Source organism: Rattus norvegicus, chromosome 14 (genome assembly GCF_021556685.1).
Source record: "Rattus norvegicus strain SHRSP/BbbUtx chromosome 14, alternate assembly SHRSP_T2T, whole genome shotgun sequence".
NCBI classification, from domain to species: domain Eukaryota; kingdom Metazoa; phylum Chordata; class Mammalia; order Rodentia; family Muridae; genus Rattus; species Rattus norvegicus.
This window is the reverse complement of record NC_141547.1, coordinates 80,285,132-80,307,878: the sequence shown is the minus strand read 5'-3', so window position 1 is coordinate 80,307,878 and position 22,747 is coordinate 80,285,132. Positions and strand designations below refer to the sequence as shown.

General features: G+C 50.8%; 2 protein-coding genes across 12 annotated transcripts in view; both read left to right on the top strand.

The window, feature by feature from the left end:
• The window catches only part of Htt (huntingtin), a 148,969-nt gene extending 144,578 nt beyond the window's left edge, over positions 1–4,391 (top strand). For 2 of the 3 annotated variants that reach the window (XM_087582725.1, XM_087582724.1), the window contains exon 66: positions 507–4,376. In XM_087582725.1, the coding sequence (XP_087438851.1) occupies positions 507–720 (214 nt within the window). In that variant the 3' untranslated portion in view covers positions 721–4,376. 3 annotated transcript variants of the gene reach the window in all.
• On the top strand, positions 61–18,293 carry Msantd1 (Myb/SANT DNA binding domain containing 1). Of its 9 annotated transcripts, none has more exons than XM_087584088.1 (5): positions 61–227; positions 5,974–6,059; positions 8,769–9,033; positions 12,476–12,751; positions 14,318–18,293. In XM_087584088.1, the coding sequence occupies exons 2-5, from the start codon at positions 6,044–6,046 to the stop codon at positions 14,556–14,558; spliced, it is 798 nt and encodes a 265-aa protein (XP_087440214.1). In that variant the 5' UTR covers positions 61–227; positions 5,974–6,043; the 3' UTR covers positions 14,559–18,293. The 9 variants fall into 9 exon arrangements, 8 of the variants coding, with proteins under 8 accessions (XP_087440214.1, XP_087440220.1, XP_087440219.1 ...); XM_087584094.1 differs by having other exon boundaries at positions 178–227; positions 8,822–9,033; XM_087584093.1 differs by lacking the exon at positions 61–227 and adding an exon at positions 3,834–5,467 and having other exon boundaries at positions 8,822–9,033.
• The last annotated feature ends 4,454 nt before the right edge of the window (positions 18,294–22,747 follow it).

Below are 22,747 nucleotides of genomic sequence, written 5' to 3'. Positions count from 1 at the left end.
GCTGCAGTTCCCGCCCTAACAGTGATGCCAGGAGTTCCTCTTTTGGCAGCCTTCTCCACAGTAGAACAGGAGTTACTGACCAGCAAAGTTGTCTTGGTGGTGACAGTACAGCCTCACCCTAAGTACTGGGAAAGCCTTGCAGGCAGGGTGCTAGCTCTGCCCTCCCTGCACTGGAGCAGTGTGAGCGGAACACCAGCCACTAACACTGTGTGGGGAGCACAGCCCAGGTAAGTGCTGTTGCGCAGAGCACTGGGAACCAGCACCCTGTCTGCACTGCAGGGCTCCCACTTCCTGGGCCTCTGGGCCCCTGGGCCTACCCATCCCTACTCTCCTGGGCAGACAGCAAGCTGTAGCTGGCAGAGGATTACAAGCAGGTGCTGTGCTAATGTGGTCTAGGCTGCCCTCTATTTTGGTTGCCCAGTCTTCCTGGTGGACTTAGGGAGGGAACCGCTTGGGGAGGCTGTCTTCCCACCCTTGCCATCATTCCCCCTTAACTGTTCTACCAGCCTTCCACACGTCATCAGCAGGATGGGCAAACTGGAGCAGGTGGATGTGAACCTTTTCTGCCTGGTTGCCACAGACTTCTACAGACACCAGATAGAGGAGGAATTCGACCGCAGGGCTTTCCAGTCTGTGTTTGAGGTGGTGGCAGCACCAGGAAGTCCATACCACAGGCTGCTTGCTTGTTTGCAAAATGTTCACAAGGTCACCGCCTGCTGAGTAGTACCTGTGGAACAAGAGGCTGAGAGGAGGCAACTGCTGTGGCTACAGCCTCCAGGGGCCTGCACCAAGCTTCTGCTAAGGCTGCCTTGGACGTGCAGGCTTCCACTTGTGTCAAGTGGACAGCCAGGCAATGGCAGGAGTGCTTTGCAATGAGAGCTATGCAGGGAACATGCACTATGTTGGGGTTGAGCCTGAGTCCTGGGTCCTGGCATCACTGCAGCTGGTGGCAGTGCTAGGTTGACCAGGTGTTTGTCTTTTTCTTAGTGTTGCCCTGGCCATAGTTGCCAGGTTGCAGCTGCCCTGGTATGTGGAACAGAATCCGAGCTCTTGTAAGATGGTTCTGAGCCCCCCTGTCCCACTGGGCTGGAGAGCTCCCTCCCACATTTACCCAGCAGGTGTACCTGCCACACCAGTGTCTGGACACAAAGTGAATGGTGTGGGGGCTGGGAACTGGGACTGCCAGGTGTCCAGCATCATTTTCCCTTTCTCTGTTTTCTTCTCAGGAGTTAAAATTTAATTATATCAGTAAAGAGATTAATTTTAATGTAACTCTTCCTATGCCCGTGTAAAGTGTGTGACTTGGCAAGGCCTGTGCTGCATGTGACAAAGTTTATGGAAGTGGATGCGCCTTCTGGCCACCACTCTCTCTCCTGTAGCTACTCAGTCTAGTCGGGCAGGTCCCTCATGTAGCCCTCCCAACACCCTATGGCACTTGCACTTCACACGGCTCCTTTTTCTTATGCATTCCATTTGACTAGCACAGAGTGGTGTTGGTGTTAACTGCCCTATGTGAGAATCCTGCTTGTGGCCCAGCTTATGAGACTGACTTCCACTTAGGATTAAGAGAGGCTTGCCCTGCGGCAGACCCCCACCCCTACCCCAGGCATGACTATCAAGCTGTCTACTCACTAGTGTTGATGCACTCTCCTAGTCTCTCAGCCTGGGCAGAGACAGCATCTGCTGGACCCAAAGAGGCTATTTCAATAATCTCATCCCTGGTCGTGGCTGACCTGGGCTGTAGCCTGCCCAGACACCGGCTGACCATTGTGGATGCTCTCTGTCCCTTTGTATCTTCTGCATGGTTGGGACCTGAGGAATGCTAGCCCGATCACCCCAAAGGTGTCTCTGAGCTATGGCTTGTTGGTTGTCTCCGTTTCTCTTGGTCAAGGGAAAGCTCAATGTCCTAGCAACAATTAAGAATGGAACCAGAGCCTCTTTTGCCCCTTCCCATCTTGCCTTCTGTCAGCCCTTACAGTACAGACCTATGCCTTTCAGAGCCAAGGGAGGACTCGGCCTGACAAGATGAGGCACCAAAGGGAAGGTTCAAAATCAGGTCAGCCTATGGCCTCAGACAGCTTCCCGTGCTGCTGGTCAGAGCCGCCTCTTCCCAAGGCCCAAGCCCAGAGTAGCCAGGACATGTTGATGAGAATGAGCCCTGGACACAGGCTGCCTTCGTCCCCTGGCTTGGTCCAGGAGCTCTGCTGGCTGTGTGACTGAGCGGGCTCTCTGCTGCCCACTCAGTCCTGTCTGTACCAATCGACTGCAGAGTGGGGAGAGGAGTAATTTGGAGCTGTTTCTAGGCTACACGGGAGGAAAGAGCTTGCAGCCTATGACTAATTAACTGTGCTTCAGTCTGTGGACTGCTTTCTTAAGAATTTCCTTCTGTTTTCCCATCATGATGATTAAAAGGCTGCCGGGATGCAAGGTTCCCTACCAAACACAGGTACACAGGTTGTGGGGAGCCTCACACTTGGCCTGATTCTATTCCTATCTGCCCTGGCAAAGGCCACTGCAAGCCAGCCCAGCCCATCCTGGTGTCATGGTAACAGGAACAGTGGACATGGATCAGGTCTTTCAAGAGGACCTTAAAGGAAGCTACTGAATTTTAATGAAAGAAAGTCACCAATGCCCCTTTGCTGATTTAGGGTTTCTACTTGTTACCCTAGATATCCCTCCTAGAAGTGCTTGGAGACCACATGAAAGTTCTCACAATGCTGCTGCCACACTCTAAAGTTGGTCCAACAGCTCTGAGATGAGCATGTTGCAGGCCTGATTACCGATTACTCCTCATGGTAGATGTTCATAAGAAAACAGAATATAAAATCTAGAGCCATTCACCTGGGGTTTATATCAGTGACTTCCAGTTTAGTTGGTCTCTTGTTCAGTGTGGTCAGAAATAACTCTTAGTATGGGACAAGAACAGCCTCTGCTACAAAGCTGTTGTCTGCTCATGGGTGCTGCAACCTAGAGATGCACCTGGGCACAGGCACACACGCACACACGCACGCGCACACACACACACACACACACACACACACACACACACCTCAAAGACATATGCAAGACCTCTAAAAATGCCTGTCCATTCTTCCTGAAAGCAGACTTTTCTTGTAACTGCCACATACAGTCAGCTTTGTGAGTCTAGCATCTGAGAATGGGACTCAATTTTTAAAAGTCCATAGTCATTAAAGTCCCACTGAAGACATTGCCCCACCTGTCTAACTGTAGGAGGAACTAAAACTTTTTATCAAATTCCTCAAAAATCTATGGATTTCCAAACTTTATTTAAAAAAAAAAAAGTAATTTTGACTGTGAGGTTTTGGGGGTAGGAGGTGGGATGTTGTTTCTGTTTTCCTGCTGGTATTATCAGGAAAGATTTTAGTAAAACCAGGGTAGAACTATTTGGCAATGCACTTAAGTATGTTTCTTCTCCAAAATGTGCCTCCCTCCCACTGATGGCCCCTTGACATTAGGTGACTTTGCCACTGCCAAGTGCCCTTTACTATTCTCTCATTTTGTCTGCACATGTACCCTTCAGGAGGGAAGGACTAGAGTGGAACCACCTCCTGCCCTGTAGACTGCGGTGCCAGGGAAGGCACTGACCCTAACGGGTGCCCTCCCTGGCAGGAAGTACCTTCCTGTGAGTGAGGCAGCTCTGCTTTCAGCTCATGGGACAGGGTTTATACAGCAATAGCTTGGCTCACAGCCACCTGGCAAGGAGTCCTGCCTCCCATTGTAGGGCTGCAGAATTAGTCTCCTCCTGCCTCTCGTGAGCATCCTTCCCCACTGCCTGCCTGCCTCCCTCCCTCCCTCCCTCCCTCAACGGTGAGCACTAGGATCATGGCTGCTGCCAGGACAGGCACGAAGCTGTCTTCCAGGGATTGGTATGTGGGAGTAGAAGACCCTGAGAGCTGCTGAGGCTGGGTGGGGGCTCAGGATATCACGGTTTGGAAGAGAACTGTTCCTCAGTGGGTCTGGAGCCTCCAGGAAAGAAGAACCAATGCCGAGCAGTGTGACAACTGAAGATGACATGAAGGTTCAGGGCCACCTCCATGTGTGCTTGTCACACTTTAGAGCCATCGAAGGAACTGCTCCCCTCAAGTGTCCGGAAACACCCTCTGCCACAAGCTGGGTGTAAGGTGACAGACACCTATCTGCAGAGATTTGCCTGCATTCTAGGGGGCTCCTGTCCAGGCCTTGCTGCTGTATGCCATGGGCTTCACTGGGAACTAGGAGGGCTGTGATGGGTATGCCCCGGAGCCCAGCCTAGACCTGGCCGTCCATTTCCAAGAGGAAGGACTGACATGAAATGTATATTTAAAATTTTTAAATTGCAGATATTGTACATTTGAATTAAAGAAGCAATTAAACTACCCGTTGTTGCTGTTTGAGGCTTGCTTTACTTATGAGAACCTCCTTTCTAGCATTTGAGGAGAGCATCCTGCTTATCTCCAGTGAGGCAAGATATTACCAGCAGCCATCTTGACACTAAAGATCAGGCAACACTAGGTATGGAATGCCTGTGTGCCTGGAATTGGGACCAGGCCTAGGAGTATTCACAGACCTATTAAAGTAGTCTTCCTGTCTGGGAGATAAGGTGTGCCAGGTTCTCATGGCTATTGGCATTTTAAGCCTGTTGTGCAAGATCCTTGATGTTTCAGCTTCCACACATTGCTCCAGGGTCCTAGAGGGGTGGGGAGGCGCTGTCCTCACACAGGGCACACAGTCCTTGGAATCTTTGCATGCCCTCCACCAGCCCTTCTGCCTTTCTGGTCATGCTCCTGATCCACACAGAACCCCCTCTGACCCTCAGCATAACTGGTCTTTCTGCCTTTGTCCTAGGTTGGCTGCTGTGTCTGCAACATCTACCCTGTCCTTATAGGCTACAAATCCCTTTACTTTGTCTATGACACTGTCTATCTTACCAGGTCCCCTCTTTAGTATCTAGGCTAATCCTGAAGTGCAGATACTTTATCTGCCAATCTGCAGGAACAAGGCTGCTTGGGAAACACTTTCTGAAGGCCTGTCAAGTTTCCATTGTAAGGCAGGAGTTGTCTACCTGGTCCTCCATATGAGGTGACAAAGCTCAGCCAAATCAGAAAGGCCTACTTGGCAAGCCCAGCAAAGGCTGATGAGCAGAGGACCCAGGCACTTGAGAATCACCGAGACCTTCCTGGAATCCACACACATCCTTGGCCCTAAAAACCTAAGTCTCATCTCCCTCCATGTTGTGGTCCTGAAAGAAATGGTTGCCTCACTTCAAGCTTGGGGTGGGCATTTGGGGCATATTTGGGGTGGGAAGAGCTGTTTACAAAGGCAGAGAGTCAAAGGTTAAGAGTCTGGACTCCTTATCGACATGTGATAGCAATCTCTAACATACAAGCTAAATGACCTAACTGTCTAGGCCTCCATCCCAGCCTAGGCTGCAAGACCCCAAGAATTGCTATGACGAGCCAATTCTAAGGTAGGTCATAACCCCTCTCACTACCCACCACTGAGATAGACTGCACCCCACTAACTACCCAGAGCAGTTCCAACTCGTTAGTGCCCCAAGGCCTTCTAGACCCAGATCCTACTACCTCTTAGTCAATGCTATACTTGGCCACTGCCATGTGTGCCTACATTTCATATACCTCCAGGCCTTTGTCATCTTCAACACCTAAATTACTCTCTTGCTCTCAAAAGTTACCTGGAATCTCACTAAAACTGGCCATTTCTACTCTGGCCTCTATCCATATAGGCTGAGCTTGGCTGTTATCATCCTGGTCAGGCCTGGTTTCTTGCAGCTTGAGCAGTTTCCATAAATACAAGTTTCAGATTAGCCCCAGACTCGTTATTTAGAGGGGAAACCGGACCCAGAGAGCTTACATCAGTCTCACCAGCTCACAACAAGACCAGTCTTGACCCCATTTAGTATGCCTGACCTTTAAGAGACACTTGCTAAAGCTGACCTGCCCCGTTTCCCTTCAGGTTCTACTGGGGGCCTAGTCCTCAGCCTCCTGCCTCCTCGTCCTGTGACAACTGAGGCTCCTAGCAGGCCATGCAGCTGTGTCAAGGTATGGAACTCTACCCTGAATAGAGAAGCATGTCCCAACCTAGGTAGGGGCAACTGAGGCTTGGACAGACACCTGTTCATTCTTGTCCTTGGAAGCCAGGCAAGGACTCTGCGCTGGGAGGAGCCTCCACAGAGGCCACTTTGTACCTGGGGCTGCTGATACCCACATTCCTGAGAAGAGATGGGAGCCCATCTTACCCCCATTTAGGTGTCAATCTAAGTGTATGGTTGTGGAGAAGCTCCTGCCAGACTGGCTCTGATGCCCAAGTTCCTGAAACTTGGGCAAGCAACTGCTGTAGATGGTATCTCTGTAGCCATCTGACTACAGGACACCGAGTAATGGCAGTGACATCCATCAACCAACAGCTAGCCACTGGCCTGGCTTTGAACTCTCCAGAGACTCTAAGGAGATTTGTGGAAAGGGCTAAGAGATGGCAGGTGGGGACCTAGAACCTCCCCATATCCCTAAAGAGGTTATGGCTCTGTGGCCAGCATTTTGCTGAGTCATTTATAGTCACCCAGTGCTGCCCGCTAGTGCTGAGTGTGGGGCTCGGGCCTGTTTCTCAGAGCTCAGTGCCTAGAAAGTGCCTTCTTCCTCCAGAAAGCCCCCTGTTCTTTAGGCTCAAAAGATTGATCCTTGAGGAGCAGGGCAACTAGGAACCTGCCCTATTGCCTCCACAGACAGCATCTCCAGCTAACAGGGAAAGAAACCAAGCATGACCTGGGGTCCAAGAACTCAGTATGTGTACTAGGCTGGCCCTGTCTCTGCCTCCTGAGTACTAGGATTAAAGGGATATGTCGTTATGCTTAGTTTCAAGCTGCTAGCTTTTGGATCTAGCACTCTCTGACTCTGTGTGACCTTAGCAATAGATTCCAGCCTCAGTGTCCTCATCTCTGTACTAAAATACAGGAGCTTGTCTTTCCCTGTTAGCTGGAAATGCTGTCTGTGGAGGCAATAGGGCAGGTTCCTAGTTGCCCTGCTCCTCAAGGTTCAATCTTTTGAGCCTAAAGAACAGGGGGCTTCCTGGAGGAAGAAGGCACTTTTTAGTCACGGAGCTCTGAGAACCGGACCCAGGTCCCACACTCAGCACTAGGGGGCAGCAGCGAACCAGCAGGCCAGTAGTGTGCTTGGCAGTAAGAAGAGTATTGCAGGCCTTCTGAGTACTCTTAGGACAAATAGAACAATCATGGGTATCTATGATAGCTCATCAGTAGGAAATCCCCAAGTGACTCCCAGGGTTTAGATAGGAAGCCTGGCGTTGACCTGAACCTCTGAAGTGGCACAACAAGGCCTCCAGGGGCTGCCCTCAGCTGCCTTTTCATTTCTAATTTTGACTCAGGTCACTCTTCCTACCCAATAAGTTACTGACTATGCTCCATACAGTGGACACAGGAAGCCCAGAGACACTGCTTTCTCCAGGCTGGGTTCTTCCTGTCTTTGATCAGGCAGGGGAAAGCCAATGATCACTGTTACTCTGCTGACCAGATTTAGCCTAGTTACTTGGGAACCAGTATGACTACCAATAGAGTGTAGTGGACCCAGAGATTCCAGGATCAAACTAGAACATGTGTCTACCATAGCCAGTCTAGCATGAGGGCCTTAGGTCCCATGTAGTCTCATTTGGGACTTACCTTCCAGATGTTAGTTCTTTATGCCCTGTGGTAACTTTTCCCTCTGCAGATTCTATATTCCACACTCCTGCTGGCCCCTCAGCCTGAGGTCTCTGCCTATCCCTGTGGGCATATTAACCCCTCATCTTGATGTTTTGCCTGTCCCCACCCCAATGCTGCTCTGTCTCTTGAGGACTAGCCCTGAAATGTGCCCTGCTCAGGACATTGACATTTGCCCTCTCCCTGCTGCCACTTTTCCCTGGTGGGCCACCTCAGCTCAGCTCAGCTCAGTTTGCCTCTTCCGTCAGGGCTATGTTCCTGCTTCTTCCCATGATGAAGGCCAGCATCTGTGTCCTTCAAACATTCATGGCTAGGCAAGGCCTAGCTCTCACTTGCCTGGCTTCCCAGCACCCATACAACCTGACACACCCAGGATGTTGTGTGAGTAGAGCAAGAGAAGCAGAGTCAATGAGGCAGAGGCAGGGCCCCATGAGGATCGCCGTTGGTAAAGCTTGACGGTCCTCTGAAAAGAGGGTGACCTCTCAGCAAGGACCTGACCACACTAACAGTCACCAAGGCAGTACTGGGGGCTCCATCTCCCTTGTGGTTCTGTGCCTTGTGTCTCGGCATACTGCCCACCTTGGGCCTCCTTGGACCTATATGAACCAGGTGGGGCTGAGGTGGGAACTGCTGCCTGGATCCCCTATGTAGGAGCCTCTCAAGCACAGTGTAAGTCTCTTCTGGGGCCTAGAGGGCCAGCAGGGTGGGAGGAGGGCTGGGAGCCACGGTGGGTTTGGGTACAGCCTCTCACTGCAATATTGATGGCCCGTCAGTGCGGCCCTGATTCCTGTGCTTTCAGTTAAAAGGTTTCTGTTGTTGTAGCTTATGCAGTTGCTCTGTTGCTATGGAAACATGACATCAAAATGACGTTTCCCGTTTAAAAGCTTTTAACTAAATTCCTGCCTGTCAGATGTAGGCCCCATTTTGAGCGTGGAGCCGCCTCGAGCAAGCCAAGCGAGTGAACAAGTGCACTGCCTCTCGCCCATGGTGCGCTGGCCAGGCCTGAGGCCCTGCCTGAGTGCCCTCCTTAACCCCGCAGGTGCCTCCAGCATGGCAGCAGCCGAAGTGCCTGGCTACCTTGTGTCTCCTCAGACCGAGAAGCATCGGCGGGCCCGCAACTGGACAGATGCTGAGATGCGCGGCCTCATGCTGGTCTGGGAGGAGTTCTTCGATGAGCTCAAGCAGACCAAGCGCAATGCCAAGGTGTATGAGAAGATGGCCAGCAAGCTCTTCGAGATGACTGGGGAGCGCCGGCTAGGCGAGGAGATCAAAATCAAAATCACCAACATGACCTTCCAGTACAGGTGAGCATGCGGATGGTTGTGGGGGCGTCCAGGTGGGTTGTTCCACTCTTCGCCACTTTGTGCTCTGAGGCGGGCAGGGTGTGTGTCATCTGAGCTAGGTGATCCCACCTGTATAGGTCAGAGCTCCACTTGCAAGACGGCCTTCCAAAACCATTTGTGCAGCCTCCCTTCCATTGGGAAGATGGGGAGACTGAGGCCCGCAAGTGAAAAACTGATCATGAACTCTCAAGTGGCGAGGCTGGGAGTGTCCTCAGCTCAACTTCCTGGGACTAGGGCTGGAGCTGCACCATCACGAGGATGGCTCTAAGGCTGACATTAGACCCGCTCCTGCCTGCACAAAGCCCCAGCGGTAGACAAGCAGCATCAGATCATATGACCTCGCATCCTCAACAGGGACTACAGGGTACCAATTGGGCTTGGCTCTGCCTACCCCACCTACCACGAGTATCCGAGTCGGAAAGGGTATAGGGCTCCTTGTTTCATGTACAGAAACTGGAGGTTTGACTCCCAGGCCTGGCTGGCCCTGATACTCTGAGACATGAGAGCTAGGTGAGCCCAGCCCAGGGTTAGTAAGAGAGGATTCGGTGGGGGGTGCTCCCCAGACAGCACACAACTCTAGGCTGGGGACTCCCCATACTAAGTTCAGTACCTGGAGCATCTCTGGCATCCAGGACGGAGTAGCTGTGGTGGGTCTGACCTACCTGGAGAGAGCCAAGTACAGGGCAAGGACCATGGATGGTTGGAGATTGTGGACTTTGGAGGCATGAGAAAGTAGTGGGTGGGATGAAGGTCAAAATATAAAGTGAAGGTTATGTGCATGAGGCTCTTATGAGGGGAGGTGTCACAGTAGAAGTCCAGGGAGAACAGTAGTTTAGACAGTCTGTGCCTGGGGCTACCTAAGATCATATTCAGATCCCATGATAGGTGCTATCGGGGCTCACAGATGTCCTAATGGTTCATTTGGTGAGTTGGGCAGATGGGGAGGCTGCTTCAGACCTTGCCTTGCAGGCATATCTGTGAGGACCCCAGCCAGAATCCATGGAAGAAAGGTGCTCTCATGCCCTCATCAGTAAAGAGATGCCCCAAGGAAGGGAGGGGAACCCCTGCCTGGCCCATCAATCCTGTGCCCCTGGGAGATAGGACCCAGCAAGACCTTAGACAGACCATGAGACCCTGAAACTCTATTTCTTTCTTTCTTTTTTTTTTTTTTTTTCGGAGCTGGGGACCGAACCCAGGGCCTTGCGCTTGCTAGGCAAGCGCTCTACCACTGAAACTCTTATTTCTAACTGCTGTTTTGACTTGTGAGGGCCATGGACGAAGTGAGAGGGCCTCAAGCCTGTCGTGTCCAGGGCTCATTTCTGACCCCCAGTGCTGTCCTGAAAGTAAAATCCCACAGCTCCAGCAGCTGCTTAGGCTGCTGGCATCAGTCATTTATTGTGACTGATGCTAAATGTCTTATGAGGAGAGAGTTGAGACCAAGTCTGTGGCCTGCAGGAACAGATGTGAATACATGAAGATAGCAACCATACCCGAGGCTTGCCTGGCTTCCTTATGCCCTACAGTCCTACTCCAGTGCTTGGTAAAGACAGGATTTCTAGGGGCCATGGGAGGCACCACTGCCTGTCTTCCTTAGTACCCTTTGACTCAGTAGCTCACAATGTTTAGCTGTATTATTCTTTATTTATCTTGAAAGCCTCCCTCAGAGTCCTAGGGGAGAGAGTCTGTCTCCATTCCTAGAGGTGGTTGTGAGCCAGGAGATGAGAGTACATGGAAAGGCCAGCCACTGCCGTCTAGGAGTAGGAGTTATAGCACTTCACAATTTAAGAGGCATGTGCAGACCATTGCTCCTCATAGCTGACCAGTTCTTTATTCATCCATTCCCAGCTTCACAGAAGTCTTTTCTTTTTTGTACAAAAGCTGTTTATATATTAAGGTTCTGACTTAAATAAGAATAGGGGTAGGTTCCATGGAACATGATTTGTTGAAATACCACATGAGGCCCCCATGGAGACAGATTATCCCCATTTCTCCAAGGAGTGGGCTTAAGTGGAGCAGAGAAAGCAGTTCACTAAAGAGGCAGAGCCTGAGTAGAAGGCTGACATGGCACTTATGGTAATAAAGTTCACCTTCCCTATGTCCCCAGGTGGCTTGACGGTGCCTGCTATTCATTCAGAGCACTCTGCTCTGTTCTGTGTGACCTGCCTCTGCTTTCTGATGCAGCCAGACCACGTGGTGGAGCCCCCTAGACCCTTGATGCTACTCCCCAAGGCCAGCCTCTGCTTTGGTTAGCTGCAGTCTGTCCTGGGCAGCAGCCCCTTATTATTGGCTATGCTTGTGTTGCGGGCTCATTCAGCCAGCTCTCCGCCTTCAGATTCAGAGTTTGCAGCCTTCGCAAATAACCTGTATGGGCCCAAGGTGGCCCTGAGGGCCAAAATGCTTCCGTGCTGCCTCTTTCTCTGCAGACCTATTCAACCAGCCTGTGTCCAGTCTTCCCAGCCCTCCCTTCTCAGGGGATGGCCAAGGACAGGGATGTGACAATCCTCTTAGTAAGACAGGACCTCTGTTGGAGAAGACAGGGCATGGTCTTGAAGGCACCGGTCACACTGGTTAGACCTTCGACTTTGGCACTGTGGAGGGTTGGGGTGTGAGGCAATGTCAGATGGCACTGGCCACCCAGCCCCACAGTCTCTGGGCAGGCTGTGGGCTTGAGTGCTAGGTCAGGCTTGGCTCAGGGCTTGAGTGGAAGCAGCATCACATTGATACGGACTAACACATCATCCCGGTAGGTTCAGCTGAGAACAATGTTGGAGCCTGGACCCCCATTTACCGGACATTATTTTATTAAATCTTCCCTTTAGCTTTGTGAAAAAGGATTTGCTTTTTCATCCCCATCTTATGAATGTAAAACATGGAGGCTCAGAGAGGTTAATGAACCCGTCCAAGATCATAGTGTGTACAAGATGCAGGCTCAGAACTATGAGCACTGTTTTCCTGTAGCACTGCTGTTCCCTCTCCTGGAAGCATCTCGGTAGACTACAAGTGCTGCTATGTCAGTATCTTACACACACTCATCACTGAAGGTGATCACTTACATAAAAAGCTCTCAGTTCATGGCAGTGAGTTTAGAACCCACAGAAGAACAAGACCATAGTAACCAGACCCCATAGCATTTATGGGTATCCTTGTTCATGCTTGGGTTTTCTTTCTGACACACAAAGGCTGTACAGGTCCCAAAGCCTCTACCTTCTGTCCAGTGTCACAGGGGCCCTAGAGCCTGGCTCACTCTGCTGAGTAAGACCATGCTGGCTGACAGTGGCTCCCGCCTGTGTTAGCATAGCTCCTCTGGGGACCTAGACCCCTCGAATGCCACTCTGCCCAAGGGTCAGGCAGGACAGGCTTCACCTGCTGTTTCTTACCTTGGCTCTTGTGTCTTTCGTTTCAGGAAATTAAAATGCATGACAGATAGCGAGTCCGTCCCGCCGGACTGGCCCTATTACCTAGCCATTGATAGGATTCTGGCCAAGGTCCCTGAGTCCTGTGAGGGCAAACTGCCGGATGGCCAGCAGCCGGGGCCCTCCACGTCCCAGACCGAGGCGTCCCTGTCGCCGTCTGCTAAGTCCACCCCTCTGTACTTACCGTATACCCAGTGCTCCTATGAAGGCCGCTTCGAGGACGATCGCTCCGACAGCTCCTCCAGCTTACTGTCCCTTAAGTTCAGGTAGTGTGTTCGCTCTCCCTCTCCTGACCCAGCACTACCTTGGCATCTTCATCCCCTGCCCCATTCCCAAATGGGGCCAAAGCTCCAGTGCCCAGAGCAAGGGGCTGATATTGGCACAGTGACACACTCTGGCATCCTCTGCTCTGACTGGCTAATGGACCGTAGCTGTGGCCTGGTTCAGGGTCAGGTCAGCCTCAGTGCAGCGAGAGCTCTAGTGCAAGTGGATAGATGGGGCTTGTCCAAGCCGCCATCACCTCCTACCTGCATGGAAAGTTCTTTGACCTCTCTGACCCCTGAATCCCACCATAAAATGGGGATCAATCAGTATTGCTCAAGGAGGAAAGACATAGGGCCAGGCCCCAAGCATGCCTTCCCTGCCTGCCAAATCCCAGTATAGGCCCTTTCTTGGGTCCCCTCCTCAGCAGCAGGTCCTCACAACACGGAGGTGTAGGTCTGCACCTCCTGAGCAGTGACTGGGCCTGTATTAACGTCCTCACATGTCAGGCCTGTGTTAGCCACGTGCCTGTGCCTGCAAGGTACTCACAGAGCCTCTGAGGTGGGGGACAAGTAGGAGACCCTGTAGCTTTGGACCATGGAGTCCAGAGCAGGCACTTCTAAGGGATATTTAAATGGGTTTCCAAGGTAAAAGAGGAGTCAGGCGGTTGAAGAAACTAGTAAACATGGCTTTGAGTTATGGGCTTTCAAGCCCGTTTGACAGCAGATAAGGTAGGAAAGGTGTCTCTGTGGAGGTCTCAGAACCCAGTGTCCCTAGGGCTAGGAACATCTGCTTAATTCACCCAAAAAGCCCTCCTCTAGAGGGAATTTCTCACCGAAGGGCCCAGACAAAAATCTGTCTTTACTAAAGCCAGACCAAACTAGCAGAGAGGCCTGAGATTTATGGCCAATTGTTCCCATGGCTTACCAAGCCAAGAGTTCCCAGGCACAGCTGCCTGGGGCTCTGTCCCCAAGACTAGCTGATCTTCCACTTTGCTCAGAATGCAGAGTGCAAGCCCGATACTGGCAGTTACCCGAACAGGCCTTAGGGTCTGTAAGTTTTGGCAGCTCCCTGCTGTCCAGCAAGGGCTTTTAGGCGAGAAGAGAGCACCCAAGGGGCATCTCCTGGGGAGGAGCCCAGATGGCATGTCTGATGCATCCCCATTGCCAAAGGCATACTTAGAGACAGAGGGCTCAGGGTAGACCTTCCTTCTGAACCCATTTCTTTATCTGCCATAGGCCAGTGGGGGCTACAGACTTCCCTTCCCTTAAGAGTACCAAGTACCACACACTGTCCAGCATCTTCTCCTTGCTGCTCCCTGCTCTCTTCCTGTGAGCACCCGTCACCAGCTCAGTGGGCCTGGGTGCTGTCAGAATCATGAACCTACATAGTCCACACTCTGGGATGTGGATGGGTTTGGCACTGCCTGCTCCTCCCTCAAGCCAGCACTAGCTATCACCAGATAGCTGTTCTCTCACAGATATGGCTCCCGTGTGTCCAGTGGGGTGTTCGGGAAGGTCTGGCAGCTCCCATGTTCCGGTCCCTGTGACCCACTTGTCTCTCCCGGACAGGTCAGAGGAGCGCCCTGTGAAGAAACGCAAGATGAGGAGCTGTCACCTACAGAAAAAGAAGCTGCGCCTGCTGGAGGCCATGCTGGAAGAGCAGCGCAGGCTGAGTCGTGCCATGGAGGAGACATGCCGAGAGGTGCGCCGCGTGCTGGACCAGCAGAACATCCTGCAGGTTCAGAGCCTGCAGCTTCAGGAGCGAATGATGAGCTTGCTGGAGAAGATCATCGCCAAGTCCAATGTCTAGACCGTCGAGAGGATGCCAGGTGCCACGCAGTCCTCTCCAGGCCACCCAGGCCCAGAGTCCTGCCCGCCCAGGCAGGGTTCCAGAAAGGGGACAGGCTTCCGCCTGGCCTCTGTGCTTCTCTGAAGGGCTTTCTAGGACTCCAGTGGCATAGGGAGACCTTGGGACCCCCATCTCCAGCATTAACGCCAGGGACTCCAGGACGGCAGGTGGTGAGGAGGTCCCAGAAGCCACTCTCCAGTATAGTCACTATCTGATACTTGAACCAGCTTTTGATATTAAACATACTTTCCATTATTGCCTGGAAGCCAACTTTCCTCTCTCTGGATGAAGGGGAAGGGGAAGTGCTGGTTAGGATGATTCTCTTCGGTAGACAAAAGCAGGTGCTATAGGACAGAGGCAAGCGGTGTGTGTGTGTGTGTGTGTGTGTGTGTGTGTGTGTGTGTGTGTAGGGTCTTTCCTCCACAGGATCTGTAACAGGTGCTATAGGACAGAGGCAAGCGGTGTGTGTGTGTGTGTGTGTGTGTGTGTGTGTGTGTGTGTGTGTGTGTGTAGGGGTCTTTCCTCCACAGGATCTGTAACAGGTGCTATAGGACAGAGGCAAGCGGTGTGTGTGTGTGTGTGTGTGTGTGTGTGTGTGTGTGTGTGTGTGTGTGTGTGTGTAGGGGTCTTTCCTCCACAGGATTTGTAACAGATACCCTGACTACCCAGTTATTCCAGTATTAACTCAACCCAGCCACCCCTTAGTCATCTGTTTGGAACTTCCCACCAGCACAGGATCCAGCCAACCCGCCACTCACCCCCCGTTTGTGCCCTCCTGCCCTGTGATCTGAGTCCTGGTGAGAGCAGTGCTGTGCTAAGTGAAGCACAGGTCCTGGCTTTAGGAAGCTTTCGTTCAGTCATCAGAGAAATGGTAGCCAGTGACAGTGAGCGCTCAAGGGAAAGGTTGGGCCTGCGACAGAAGGAACCAGATTCGGGTGGAGAAAGGAAGAACAGCCATTGCGAACAACACCTAGAGCACCTGTTGCCAGCGGCCAGCCAGCAGCCAGATCACCCAGAGCCATGCACTTCAGGGAGGAGTTTGTGTTTTCTCTCAGCTTGCTGGGAATAGGCAAAAGACCGAACACACTGATCCAGCTTGCCACTGACATTCTACCACATGAAAGGCTCTCCCCAGGACCCCGTCACTAAATATCCACGGTTTCATTGGCTAGGCCTCAGCTCTTTGACTGAGGCCACAGAGGAGACTGGAAGCAGGCCTGTCTGAGTCACCCCTTGGAACCAGGTCAGTTGCAGCCCCAGAAGACTAGATTCAGTGGAACCAAGTTAGATGTTTATTGTGGCAGTCTGCCCTGAGACATAGAATATACTTCCGAGGTCAAGGGAGATAGTGAGGCTTTACCAAGCAGCTGCCAGTCATCCCGATGTGAGGGTGCCAACTCTGTTGACTCTCCAGTAACGGTCAGCCAGACATAAGAGAGAGGCTGGAGTCTGTCATCCAGACGGTGTGGAGGCTGCCTATGGGAAGGGCTGCATGTTTTGTTTTTGCTGAAACAGAGTAGTAGGTATGATCTGCCTTGCTCAGGTTCTCTGAGCTCTCAGACCCTCTGCCTCTACATGGGGCTCCTATGTCCTATGGACTCTGTATTTGGGTGGCAACCACAGGCACTAGGGAACATTCATTTAATGGTACCGATGGAGCACCTGTTAATATCTGTAGTGTAAATTAAGCTAAGTGTCAGCTGTCCATGTGATGTCCCTGTGTCCTTAACCTGGCAGAGATCAAATAGTTGGCTTTGGGGTACCAGTACAAGTAACCACAGCCCTCTCCTGAAAACCTGATTGGATGACTCCAGGAATATGGAGAACTCAAGGCATGTAGTACTTGAGAGCCAAGACAAGGATACTGGCCTCCTCCTGCCTTCCAGAACTCATCTGCAGCCTTAGGTGCTTGGGGACCCCACCATGGACAGTCGGAGATCTGCTGACACATACCTGCCTGCCCTCATCTATGGGCCACTGAGGCTGGGTTACCATGAGGTTCCTGAGCCTCAAGATGGGATTTCCAACCTCCCACAAGGAACAGTAGTGGTGTCTGAGAGGCCACCTATGTCTTGAAGCTCCACAGGAGGGAACAGAATGAGGTTCAGGACAGAGCCAGTGTCTTCTTGTTTAGACCCCAGTGTTCCAGAACCAAGGCAGTGACACTGTTGTATTCAACTGTCAGCATCTTCGCACCCTGTGTTTGGAAGCAGCCAATGTCTGAGCGGTCTCGGGCTGCTCATTTGTCCCCTCAACACTCAGTGGGACTCAGCTGTTAACCACCTGGTATGTCTTTGAGGATTTTCTGGTTTCTTCTTTAGCTACTGGGTCATTCGAGGAGTAAAATAGCTCTATTAGTAAACACTAAAATATCTGATCAGGTCCAGCCAAACATGAACCCAGGAAACTAAACCTATCAAGTGCTTTCACCATCACTACCTGATCCTCTGACATCCAGAACTAGACACTGGTCAGCAAACAAAGAAAGCTAAGGGATGAAATGACATGGCATGGCATGACACGACGTGACAATTACCTTTATTTCCAGCACTTTCGATGATCCAGAAGACCAAAAACACAAAACCTCAAGCGCTTCAACCTGAAAGCATTAAAATCGAGACTGAGAAACGAGTCCACTCAACTGAGACCAGAGTCGTCGACTGCCCAGGAGTGGATTCACCCAGAGAGTCAGAGGCCCTTGTGAAGATATGCAGCGTCACTGAAGGATGCAAGACAGTACGCAGGCGTGGGGCGCTGGGTGGGACAGAAAGCCTCCAGAGAAAGCCTGCACGTTGTATTCATGTGATCCCGGTATGCTCCTGAAAGAACTGTAGATTTTCTTGTGAAACAACAAAAAATATGTTTAAATTCATATGAAACAAAGAATAGGGCCAAAGGTGGGAAGACTCGCTCAGTTGTTCGAAGTTGGGACACAGCAGGAGCCTGTGTTGGTGCTAATGAGAAATGTCCCTCACAGTCTCACAAATCGAATGCCCAGTCTCCAGGAGGTGGCGCTGTTTCCAAGGCTTAGGGTATGAGCTTGCTGGAGAAGCTATGTCACCAGAGGCAGGTTTTGAGAATATAAGACTTGTGTGATTCCTTGTGAGTTCTGCTTCTTGCTTGTGGTTTAAGATAAGAACCCTCAGGTGTCCCTGCCACCATGCCTGCCTGCTGCCACGCTTCCATGATACGATGGTGATAGGCTCTTATCCCTCGGGAACCATGAGCCAAAATAAACCATTCCTTTAAGTTGCCTTGGTCATGGAGGCTTTTTAACAGCAACAGGGAAGTCTGAGGGACTCAGAAACTGGGAAGAACCTCAAGGACAGAGCCTCACTCCCTGGCTAAGAGGACTGTAACAGCCTCTTCAAGGATCCATCTGAGGAGATGTTCCTTTAAGTGGCAGCTCCACAGTTCATGCAGCACCTCAGCGGGCAGCTCAGCATGTCACTGGAGCATGGTAGAGTCCAGACCATCATCTCACGGATCCTGGTGACTCAGAAAAGTGATCAAGGATCCCAGAGAACTTTGAAGAGTTCCAGACAGCAGCACTAGTACCTAGAGAAAACCTTAAAAAAATCAACTTTAGACACATGCAAATGTTATTTATTTCAGAACAATAAACCTATTACATGTTACCATCAAGACCAATTGTATGAAAAATGTATTTTCCAAAACAAGGTTTCAGCAAGGAAAGTGGCATTGTTTTATATTTGTACAAATTTCTGACTCGAAGTAACCAGCTAGGGCTCCTCAGGCATCTGTGTGTGCTGCTGCTGGGAGAGTTTCTGGTTGTTAAATGTAGGATTCTGTCCAGAAGTCCAGCCTCACAGGAATAGTTACCTAGAAAGAAAAGGCATTCAAAGAACTAATCAGTGTGGCTGTTCTAGCTCTGTCCTACCTCAAACTTGAGGAGTAGGGAGATGGTGTTTTTGTTTTTCTAAGGTGGGGTTTGAACCCAGGGTCTCCTGCATGCTAGGCAAATGCTCATACATTAAGCTACTTCCCCGAAAGCCGCAAACTTTCCTTGCAACTCATCTTACGTCTCAATGGCTCTTTATCCTTCTGCGTGTTTGCGTCCCAAGAGGGCATTTGGAAACATTTTTGGGAAAATGTTGTACTCGTAGTGAAACAAGTGTCCCTAGTATTACAACATGACATCGATCGGATGCCAGATAGTTTGTCACCTTTGCCCAGTCAGTGACAGTCTCAGCAGAAAGGCTGGGGAGTTTCAAAGCTCATCGCGGTGGAAGCAAGAATTTTCAAAGTCTGACTCTTACAGGGATGTGTGAATTTTACTACCAATAACAGATGCCGTCACTGTTTCTCTTAAGGAACAGGCCTCCTGCATTTCTCAGGAGTATACCTACCCATGCCCTGGCCTGCCAGTATCCTTTCAAGGAATCTTCACACGCTGCATTTTAAACAGCATACACAGCTGCACATGGGCTTTTCCTTGGTCAGCCCAGCATGCAGACATGACAAAAGCCCTGCATTACCCTTTCCATTCCGTCATCTCCAGGTTAAGACTTAGACAGTCCTGTTACTCATCCTAGTGCCTCGTCAGGGACACTTGAGCAGAACCAGTGCTCATGCCTGAAATCCCAGTACTCCGGATGTTTACGCAGAAAGCTTTCTGTGAATTTAAGGCAGCAGAACAAGACCTTGTTTAAAAGAAAGAAAGAGAGAAAGAAAGAAAGAAAGAAAGAAAGAAAGAAAGAAAGAAAGAAAGAAAGGGAACATGCATATAACACATGAAAGAAGGAAGAGGAGAAAGGTGCTGAATGAAATATTAATAATACCAGGCACCATAACCAAGCATGACTTCCTTAAGGTCACTGCAACACTGCTTGGAAGAACTGGAAAAGGAAATTCTATGATTATCTCTAGTCTCTCATGACTGTAAAACTGAAAGCCTGAAAGAATTTTTTTTAATTCTGAGAATTAATAAGGGAGAGATATATTAAATTCCCCCTTTTATATTAGTAATAACCAGAGCAGTACTGGGTAGGTAAATCCCATTTATGATAGCATCAAAGAATTACAAAGTTGTACTGTTCGCGGTGACATAGGTCTTTAATCCCTACTCTGGGGAAGCAGAAGCAAGCAAGTCTCTGAGTTTGAGTCTAGCCTGGTCTACATAATAAGTTCTAAGCTAGCCAGGGTTACATAGTAAGACCATTCCTAAAAGAAGAGGTGGAGGAGGAGGAGGAGGAGGGTAAGGGAGGAGGAAGAGGAAAGGAAGAGGAGGAGAAGGAGGAGGAGAAGGAGGAGGAGGAAAAGGAAGAAGAAGAAGAAGAAGAAGAAGAAGAAGAAGAAGAAGAAGAAGAAGAAGAAGAAGAAGAAGAAGAAGAAGAAGAAGAAGAAGAAGAAGAAGAAGAAGAAGAAGAAGAAAACCATGACGACTTCCAAGTTTCTTGAATATATGGGCCGATGAGGGATCACTGTGGAGCACAGGAAAGAAGTCCAACACTAGGCACAGACCACCCTCGTGAGGTCGAGAAAGGGATGCCCGGGTTGTGTAGGAGGTGGAGGACCAGAGGTAGCCGGCTCACCAAGATGGCAGCTCCCACTGGGAGGAGTTGCCAAGGCTCTGCTGTAGTCTTCAGGGGTAGATGGAGAAGGAGGCCCAGCTCGAAGCCCTGCTGACATTTCACACACTTGGCAGAAATGACCCTGACAGTGATGAGCAGTGGTCCAGGTAGAAACGGCAAGAAGTGAGGCTGCACTGAAATCGTGACCTAACACAGTTACAGGTGAGCAAAACTTAAAGGTTAGGGACAGAGACTTAAAGGTTCTTTCTAGAGAAAGAAGTGCAATCTTGGGCTCTCAGAGGTTTCTGAGCAGGGTGACTTGGAAAGTAATTCAGTTATTAAGGTAAAAACGATCAATCATGACAAGAGAGCTTTAAGCATCCAGGTGACGTGGGCTGGACAGAGGTTCTGCGTAAGATAGACTTGAGATAAGGCAAGAACTGAAGCTTGTGGGAACTTCCTGCGGGAGGCCTGGGTGACCTGCTCCAGGGATACCCATCCTTGCCTGCATCTTCCAGGGACCTCCACAGGTCCTTCTTAGCAGACATTGCCCTGAGTGTACCTGGTAGTGATCTGTTGTACAGTAGTTGAGGAATACTCCACATGCTGGAATCCACGTTTCCCACAATCTCCACTCTGTGTTCTAGGACAAGCAGGGTCAAAGGTGAGGCTATGAGGACAGGAGGTCAGAGGGTTGTTGGTCATGGGCAGTGGGAGATGTACAGATGTCCCAGGAGCTCCCATGGCATGGTTATCCCCACTGCCCCCACTGGCACCCACCCTGGTACCTTACTGTGAAGTCATGGGTTCATCAGAAGCTGCACACAACAGGACACGCCTGGTGTCCAGATGTCCCTGGAGATTGCCACCCAGGGCCGCTCCAATTCTGCAATGACTCGGTTCTCCTTGGACTTCAGCTCCTAATCTTGTCCCACAAAGGCTCAAGGTCCAGTTCCCGTAATGGCAATTGCTACACACACTCTCCCAGTGGGTGCTTGCTTACCTGTGACCCTGCAGTGAACTGACCCAGGAGGCCCTTCCTGAAGGGCTTGGGAGGTGCTAGGTCGTGGCCTGGTACCAGGCTCAGGGGTGGGGGCTGTACCCTGCCCTCATGGAGGCCAGAATGGCCAGGTTTATTTATCTGACTCCATACAGTTTGTGTCTAGGTCTGCCCAGGTTCTTGTCATCCGGAGACCCTGCCCACAGCACCTTCTGACACTGTCAATATTCATTCTTTATTACTTTATTTTGGGCAGCAATGTTCCTAGCTAAATCCAGTCACACGTCCCTTAAAATTTATGGTGACAGCAAGATATCCGAGAAAGCTGCTGCAAAATATAGGGAACAGGCTTTTCAAATAGGGACACAGGTTTCTCTCTCTCTCTCTCTCTCTCTCTCTCTCTCTCTCTCTCTCTCTCTCTCTCTCTCTCTGTGTGTGTGTGTGTGTGTGTGTGTGTGTGTGTGTGTGTGTGCAGTGTGTTGGTGGCCTTGGCATGAACATGTCGTGGAGGTCAGAGGACAACTTGCAAGAATCAATTACCTTGCTCTACCATGTGGGTTCTGGGAATCGAACTCAGGCTGTCCAGCTTGGCAGCAACTGCCTTTAATCTGCTGAGCCATCTTGCCAGATCCTATTTTTTTTCATGTCCTTTCATTTCTTCACCAAAAAGAGTGAGGTGGAGGCGTCTGGCTCCTGGCTTTATAGCACTCCAAGGGAACTTTAAGGATGAAAGTCAGAGGATACCGTGGTGCTGGTACCCCGGCTTTGCTTTTTTTTATGCAAATAAGACGTGAGTTCAAACCAGATCGGTATTGTTCTCATATCTGCAACCAAACACAGTTTTAACAGGAAGTAGAAATTGAAAAAAAATTAGCAACTAAACTAAGCACAGAGTTGGCTTAAAGGACAAGGACAGTTGAATAGGGAGCCACGTGGGCTGCTCTGCCCACTGCAGGGCTGTCCTGGGAGAAGGGTGGTGAACAGTCATCGTGTGCCTGAGCAGATACCCAGACGCAGAACGATGCAAGAGCAGAAATGGCCGCATACAGAGCTTTCTTGCCACTCGGTAAAGTTCACTAGGGGAGATGGCTTTGTGCTGAACCGTCATTCTGCAAATGGTCAGAACCTGGGCTTGCCCTGCCTCAAGGGACAGCTAACACAGAGTATCACTGGCCATGTAGCATCCAGAGTATGGGGCCTTGGCAGCCTGTGGAACATAGAATCTGACCTGAGCCTTAGACTCACGAGAACTGGAAGTTCATCAGGACAGCAGCATGGCCCCTGTGAGGACAGCAGAAGTGTGCCATGGCCTGGCATCAGAGACAGGGCGAGCATGAGGAGCCTCCTGAGAGAGGGACTTAGGTTCCCAGACCCAACAGTGCAGAGCAGGAGTGAGGGCAATGGTATGCGGGGGACAGGGAGGCATGCAGGGTCTGCAGCAGAGGCCACGTGTGTCCACACGCGGCAAGCTTTCGAAGGGCTCCAAGTTGGGATAAAGGAGGCCAGGATGAAGGGAGACCCTAGGATCATCAGGGCCGGCCATTGCTCCCTTACCCCAGTCCTCCTGTCAGTTCTCCAGACATGGCTGGAAGAGAGGCCAGTAAATCAAGCAGAAC